This window comes from Chenopodium quinoa, unplaced genomic scaffold (genome assembly GCF_001683475.1).
Source record: "Chenopodium quinoa cultivar QQ74 unplaced genomic scaffold, ASM168347v1, whole genome shotgun sequence".
Lineage (NCBI taxonomy): Eukaryota > Viridiplantae > Streptophyta > Magnoliopsida > Caryophyllales > Amaranthaceae > Chenopodium > Chenopodium quinoa.
Genome location: NW_018745170.1, coordinates 815,793 through 823,757, shown reverse-complemented (window position 1 = coordinate 823,757; position 7,965 = coordinate 815,793). Strand labels below are relative to the sequence as shown.

Genomic DNA, 7,965 nt, shown 5'->3' with positions numbered 1-7,965 from the left:
ACCCACGTGGCTGTGGTGGTTCCTTGACCATTTGACCTTTTGGGTGGTAAAATTTTGGGGATTAGAAGAGTATTTATAATGTAGAGTAGGTTAAGGTAATATTTGGGCTTCATGAAATAGTGATATGGTGAAAGGAAATATTTAGCTCAATTATGAAAATAGGATAAATGGACTTATTATGAAATTGGCTATATTGGAATAAGCTAATTATTAACCCAAAATTAAAACTTGACTACTTTATTTAATTCCGATAATTTTAATAATTTGACCCAACAATATATTTTACAATTGATTAAATAATTTAAAATACATTAAAAATACGGGGTATTACATGAGGGTGGGGGTGGCTGTCGCCGGGGGAAGGGCAGGGGCGACAGGCGCGCGAAGGGGAGGGTCGACAGTGGTAGTGGCGGCATTGGCAGTTGTTTGGGGGGGGGGAAGGGGCAGGGGCGACAGTGGCAACGACTGGGGAAGAAGGAGGAGAGGGAAAAGTTTTTTTAATAAAATTATTATTTTTTAAAAATTGGACCATGAAAAGGTAACACGTGGCAGCCACCTTCTAAAACCGGTAACAAACTTAAAAAATAGGTCAAGGGCTTATTTTAAGAAAATGGGGACAAATGTTGGCTCTTTCCCAGAATACGCAAAGGTTGGCTCGTTTTGAGCAGGTTAAGCAAATGCGGGGTAATTGTTTTTAATTTCTCCTTTAATTTTTTCTTAACTCCCGATATAATAATGTTTAGGCTATGTTCTCCTTGGCAATTTTCTTAATTTTTTTTTAAGTCTTTCCAAAACTTTAATGTAACCTGTTTATACCTATTGTTTGTTTTAGTTTAGCCATGTGTGAGTAGTTCAAATCTAGGGTTTAAGGGAGCCATGAATGCAAAGAAGGGGTCATTTAGGTGATTTGATAATTAATTGTGATTGTTAATTCCTATTGATTATTATCATTGCTTTTCATATAGACTTGGCCAGATTTAGTTGAATATGTTGAGCAATATTAGGTTATGCTCTGATATGTAAAACATGATATTAAAAATTATCTGTTTTTAGAGAACTAGAATAATGCATGGAAACCAATTTAACTTGAGGATATTAACTTTAATTGTAAAGATCCAACCAAATTTGTAAGGGCTATATAAAATGATTTTTTAAATGAGACCTTAGAATTGTTTGAAAGATTAAGGAACTTTGAATTTAAGCTTACAAGTTTGTAAATGCATAGAAATTTCAATTCATTGTACAAAAAGACGTGGGATTTAGGATAAAGGAAACTTAAGGTAAAAATGATCTAACCAAAGGAGTTATGCTCAATACAAACTCCTATGTTTAGCTTAGGATGAACTACACTTGTCATTGACTTCTAGCGCTAACTATGACAAGATGACTTGTACATCCTTATTCCTACTTCCAATAAAGGTAGAGTTCAGACTTGCATTATTGAATATGAGAATACTGAGCACAAGTGATATGCAATGTTAGGACTTGCACTGAGTACCATAGTTTGAGTTTGTTAGGCCTTAATAACTGGGTTTTCAAAGGATTTTGGGTACTTTGAATGTTGAATTAAAGGATTAGACTATACTAAATCAATTCCTTGGGTCATTATTCGAATTGAATCGCTCAACAAGTGATATTGTTCGATCATTACCGGACATAATGTAGGGATGAGACTCATGAGAGGAAGATAAATATTTAAGTGTCTAACAAAATTTTATCATCATCAAATGAATACCACCATTTGGTGGTGGTGGTGGTGGTTATTGTTAATATTCTAGCAAGCCAAACAACAACCTAATGAAATTAAATAAGATCCAGTTATAAGAAAAATCTTACAGCTCCTAAAATTGTATCCACTAAAATCCTTCGAGGACGAGAGTGCTAATAATAATGATAATAAGGTTTGCATGAAGAATTTGATTTCATTGTGATATTTATTTAGTTGCTTTTCATCAAGAATTAAATTTGGAGTTGTAAATTATGGAAAATTAGCTAAATTGGAAAGTATATCTCTAAGTGAGGACTCCATGTTTACTTTCATACCATTGTCTAAGTATTACTTAATTTTTCAATTATTTACTTTATTTGTAAATTCAATTGACTTTTTTCAAACTTGAAAAAAAGATCAAGCCCTTTTTTTTTTTTTTTTTTTTTTTTTTTTTTTTTTTTTTTTTTTTAAAAGCAAGTTAGTTACATTAAGTTAAGGACTTAAAATCAAGTAGTGCCTAGGGAACAACTTCTTGGGTATAATGATTCACCCAATTTGTTCTACTCCAAGCAATACTAGCTTATTAGCAAGAGAATGAGCAACATAGTGGTTGTCGTCCCTTTTAATACGAGACCAAGAAGTGACAAACTTAAAGTGAGTACACATAAAAAAGATATCTCTTAAAACTGTATCAAGCTTAGTAGAATGCGTGGACTGATCCTTTCGAGAGTCGATCAATCAAAATATAAGTTTATAAATGGACTCCAAGATTATTTCGTCTACTTCATTAATATACCTTCTACTACCACTTGCACACCCTAATTCCTAGCAACTACTCCAAGCCCTATTCGCCATCATCTTTTAAGGAAGCATCCATATTGATTTTAGTCACATTTACAGGTGGAGCACACCAATTTTTATTTTTTTTAATTTTTTTTTGGGCTTGAGGGCGCTTTGTGCTTTACAAATAAGTTGTAGATACGAGACATATACTTATCATACTCCTATGTTAGCTTGTGTAAGCATTCCAAAAGTATGGGTTTGGACGTTGTTTTGCTCTAAATTAAACACCTTGCAATTTTGTTTGCTCAAATACTCTAGGTTAGGAACATCCCTCTTTTGTTAGCTTTTGAGTCTAGAGCTCTCCAACTTATTAGTAGATTGCAAAAATGAATTCACCTTGTCCCGCTTTGTCATTGAAACACATTCGTATTACTCCCACTGCTCCTGAACTCATTCACAATAAAAAAAGCATATTCTAGTGTTTCCTCTTCAAACATGTCGAGCTAGTCGAGTATAAATCAAATCTAATCAAACTTACAAGAGCTTCGAGAAGATAAAATTTAAGAAGTAGCATTTGCAAGAAAAATCTAATCACATTGCCATTGCAACACACATTCAATACACATTTGACATCAAGCAATTTTTTTTCGAATAAAGTACGAAAAAAATATAATAATAGAGACTAGACACTCCGACTTATCGAGCTTTATTTTGTTAGGAATATGCAACACAAAGGCAAAAGTGACAATTTAGGATGCATCCAAAATGCAAGAATTGTTCTCCCAAAGTCCATCACACTTAAGTAGTTAGCACTAGTTAGTAACTAGAAATAGGAATGGAATGTCAAATATAAGGGCAAAAAAAGGAAATAAAAATAAATAAAAAAATTAAAAAAAGATAAAATTTATTATTACACAAGTGAGACCGTGGGAAGGAGACCAACAAAGGAAGAGAGAGAAAGTGAAAGAGGAGAGAGAAACAGCGATCGAGGGTTGCAAAACAAAATCTAATTCCCTCTTTCTCCCAAAATCAGCTCCAAAAAAATAAAAAATAAAAAATAAAAAAAAAACCCAAAAAATAAAGAAAAACAAAAAAAAAAAACCCAGAAAAATTCAGAGAGAGAAGAAGCAAATGCACTTACGAGAAGAGAGAGAAAGTAATCTAGCTGGGTATTTCGCAAAAATTTGCTGACAATTCGAAGAAAGTTGAAATTCATCGAATTTGGGTGTTGTTCAGTCACCTAAGAAGCTGCTTGGTTGCCGATAATAAGGTCAGAAATTGATCAAAAAAAGGGTAAATTAATCAGCTTCTGGTAATATAGTTGAATTCCCATTTCCCCTTTTTCTTCAATTAATTGTGTTCTGAAAGTTGGGAATTTGTTTTCTGGGAAAAAGGGGGAAAATTAAAATCAGGGAGGTTAATTTTAATTGATCTTATATGTTGAAGTTAAACTCTGCGATCTCAGTGGTTAAAAGGGGAATTGAGGGGTACCCAGTTGGTGAATTTTGAATTGGAAATGTGGGATTTTGAGCAACGGTATAGTTACGCGCTTTACAGTTTTTACCGTTTGAAGTCGAGGCGTCGTAAGCTTTGTTGCTTATTTTGGTGATTTGAACTTAGGGTTTTGTGATTTCTAGCAGATTTGAATTGTATAAGTGTTGATTTTAGGGTTTGGTTGTTAGTTGTTTGAGTAAGTTAGATCTCTACTTGGGTGGTTGTCATTTTTGAAATTTAGGGTTTTGAATTTGGTTAGTAATTGTGGTTATGTGTTGGCAGTTTTGGGTAATTTGAGTGAGTTTTATTAATTTGTTTAATTGGGTGTTTGTGGTTATGTGTTGGAATGTTGCTGAGATTTGAATTGGGAGGGATTTGGTGTTAGTTGTTGTTGTTGGATTTTTGTTGTATGAGTTTGTAGGCGTGACTGTGAAGAAATAATAATATGCAACCGGAAAAGAGTTCGCGTATGGATATTGGTGAGCTCAAAGCTCATTTGTTCAAGAAGGTTGGCCCGGACAGATTTAAGAGATACTTCTATAGTTTGAACAGGTTTATTAATCAGAAGTTAAGTAAGAGTGACTTTGATAAGTCGTGTCATCGGTTACTTGGGAGGGAAAATCTCTCTTTGCATAATCAGATAATAAGGGCTATTTTGAAGAATGCTTGTAGTGCCAAGACCCCTCCTCCATCAGTTCATGAAGCGGGTCCTGCAAAACCTGCCATAGCAACTGGAAAGAGCTTGCCTATATCAGAGGATGGGCATGGTCCGCCGGCATCTGTGTCCCAGAATCAAAGCTCAGTAGCCCCTGTTTGGTCGAATGGGGTTGTTTTGCCTATGTCTCCTCGAAAAGTGAGGTCTGGAGTCCGTGAAAGGAAATTTAGAGATAGGCCAAGTCCTCTTGGGCCAAATGGGAAGGCAGATTCCGCTTCGCACCTGACAACTGCAACAGATGATAGTGGTGTGAAAGCTGTAGAAAATGGGGATTTGATGGAGATGACTCCTTGCGATTATCAACGGCCTTTGCAGCCACCACGGGGGCTTGCTGAGCAACCAGAGAATGAAGAGAGATTGATGATGAAGAAATCTGTAGATATTCCAGGTGTCATTCGAAGTAAAGACCACAATAATGTACCTGCTGTTGAAGATGGGGAAGAGGTGGAACAAGGCAGCCGGCTTAAGCTCTCCAAAAGTCCTCTACTTGCTCCTCTTGGAATTCCATTTTTCTCACCTAGTGGTGGAGCCCGCAAATCATTACCTGTGACGCACATTGGCGATTATGTTAACTGCTTTGATATTGGCGGACTCTCTGACAGTGAGATGCTAAGGAGGCGAATGGAGCAGATTGCAGCTACACAGGGTCTAGGTGGGGTTACGACAGATTGTGCTAATACCTTAAATAACATGTTGGATGTATATTTGAAGCGATTAATCAGATCTTGTTTAGAGTTAGTTGGTAGTAGATCTACAAGTGACACGTCAATGTATGCTGTTCAGAAGCAGCAAACTCACAGCAAGCTTATGAACGGTCTCTGGCCTAGTAATCATTTACATATGCAAAGTGGTGGTCCTCCTCTAGAAGAACAGAGGGCTCATCATTCTGTTTCTCTGCTTGATTTCAAGGTCGCAATGGAGCTAAACCCTCAACAACTTGGAGAAGATTGGCCTTTGCTGTTGGAGAAGATATCTATGCAGGCATTTGAAGAATAAGATCTATGAAGAACATATGGAATTGCCTTTTATTCCTGGTGGGTTGGTCATTCTGGCTTGAAGAACATGTCTTTTATGACTTGTTATTATTAATGGTGTCAATGTCCATTTAATTACGCCTCTGTCCCAAGCCAGGTCATTCCTACCCATTAGATGCAGCTCGACCTTCGCAAGATCAAATGAAGGTTTTGAGCACGATGTATGTACAGCTCTTTTCACAGAGTTTGTACATGATCGGGGATTATTTAACTGGCCACCAGTGAACGGGTTCTCGAGGGATGCCCAGTGGTGGTTGCTCTGTTGTATGTTTAGCATTCTTGTCGGCTGTCTTCTGCCTGAGTCATGTAATTTACTGCCAAGAGGAGGAAACATGGAAATTTTTTGCAGGGATACTGTTGTTTAGCTTGGTAAAGGTAATATTCACATAATGTAAGAGCTGCAATGTTGCTCTTCATGTGTTTTTAGATTAAAGTGGAATTCCAACATCAATAACATATTAACTTCTTAACAGCTTGTCATTGTAGTTTGACTCTGGATGTTTCCACTGTGAGGACCTGCAAATCTTTGCTTCTGAACATAAATTATGTTATTGTCAATAAAAGAGTTCAGCAATTTCAAAAGATATTGTGTAATGCAAATTTGTAGCCTGATGTTCTTGGACATTCTTTCTGGCGTTCTTAGCTGTATGTCTTGCAAATGTTTGTTGGGACTGATTTCTATCTCCTCTATATTTTAAGTTTTACTCATCTGTTGAGCTTTATTTCAGCACAAGAAAGTAATACGAGGACTAAGGATTTGCATTGTACTGTCTCAGTACTTAGGTCCATGACTGACTTTCCTTACCTTTTTTTTTTTCTTAAATAACTCCATTATTTTTGTACAATTTACTGTCTAAATCCCAATAATGTTGTTCGTGGGTAAGTGACTAAATGGTATGCGAAGAGGCTCCAGATACTTTTTTTGTTGGGGAGGCCTATGCTGCTGGAATTACTGGAAGGGTTAGATTTTGTAGAAAAATGCAGTGTCAGCTAAGTGGTAAGCACTTTGAGTTGCTATCAGTATGTCTTTTACTTTTATCTTTTATTTATTTTTTATTTTTTTTATTTTTTATTTATTATTTTTATTTTTTTAATCTATACATGAAACTATTTGTGAAGGGGTTGGGGGTGGGATTAAAGGTAGCAGTCATTGCGAAATTGTGCAAGCATTTCTTGCACTGTTGCAGAGAAGCATAGCTGCTTATGTGAACCAGTATCCATAATTATTTCCCATCGGCTCCAGTCTGCTTAAGTTCTTTTCAGCTACATTGGAAATTTGATATTGTTATTTCATTAGGCATCCCTCTGAAAAAAGATGACCACAAAAGTTTACTGTACTTTGTTTTCGATAGTGTTCCAATTATTTGATAATAATGATAGACATTAGATATCTTTCAACTGAACTAGGCTCTGTGACTTTGTTTCTCCTGCTTTGTTTCTGTCCATTAATAAAGCATGATGATTAACCCTATCCCCCCTTCCAAAAAAAAAAAGGAAAAGAAAGGAAAAAAAGAATAACCCTTTCCCTTTTCTGTCTCACAATTTCTATATCATTGGTGCTTCATCTGTCTAAGAACTTCTCATCCGTCATTTACAATATTCAATCCATGTCCTGAGCTAAATGCTTTCATATTGGCCTTGAAATTTGTATGGATTGAATACTGAATGACACTTACCTTATTCCTGGATATCAAATATGTTGTTTTGCTGAATAGGTCCCACTTCCCAAGCACAATTCTGTCATTCCTCCTTTCATCTCTTGGGGATTTTTTCCATCGTTTTTATGTATTTATATATTTATATATGTTACTTTTCCTTAACCCCCTTTCCATGCAGGAGCTTCTTCAGAGGCATTGGTATATTATTAGAAAAATTTGTAATTTAATAATTGGCTATCATTTGATACTCTGTTCTTTGTGTTATCTTGGAAACACCTTTATAATTAATGTAGGTTGTCAATATTAGTACCTGAATTATGTATTGCAGCATGTCCAAGATTTGTATGTGACCATAGCATAGTTGTCATGACTTTCTCACCTAGATGACCATTGCTGTTACTGATTTCTTGTGTCCTTCCCCTTCTGAAAATGTGGAGAGGAAGGAAGGGAAGCCTGCCTGATCTGTGCGGAATACTGGAAATTTTTGTGATCTTCGGTGGACATACTTCTTTCTATCTTTTTGAAATAAGTATATATTTCCATCTATTATCTTTTCTGTAGTGGCAGGATTTT

At 35.8% G+C, this 7,965-nt stretch overlaps 1 protein-coding gene across 1 annotated transcript; it reads left to right on the top strand.

Moving 5' to 3' along the window:
• The first annotated feature begins 3,180 nt into the window (after positions 1 to 3,180).
• On the top strand, positions 3,181 to 7,117 carry LOC110710478. Its single transcript, XM_021888786.1, has one exon. The coding sequence runs from the start codon at positions 4,431 to 4,433 to the stop codon at positions 5,694 to 5,696; it is 1,266 nt and encodes a 421-aa protein (XP_021744478.1). The 5' UTR covers positions 3,181 to 4,430; the 3' UTR covers positions 5,697 to 7,117.
• Positions 7,118 to 7,965: the final 848 nt, after the last annotated feature.

What these genes read in the sequence shown, in the direction of transcription:
- LOC110710478 (XM_021888786.1), top strand. Translation starts at nt 4,431, where the DNA reads ATGCAACCGGAAAAGAGTTCGCGTATGGATATTGGTGAGCTCAAAGCT.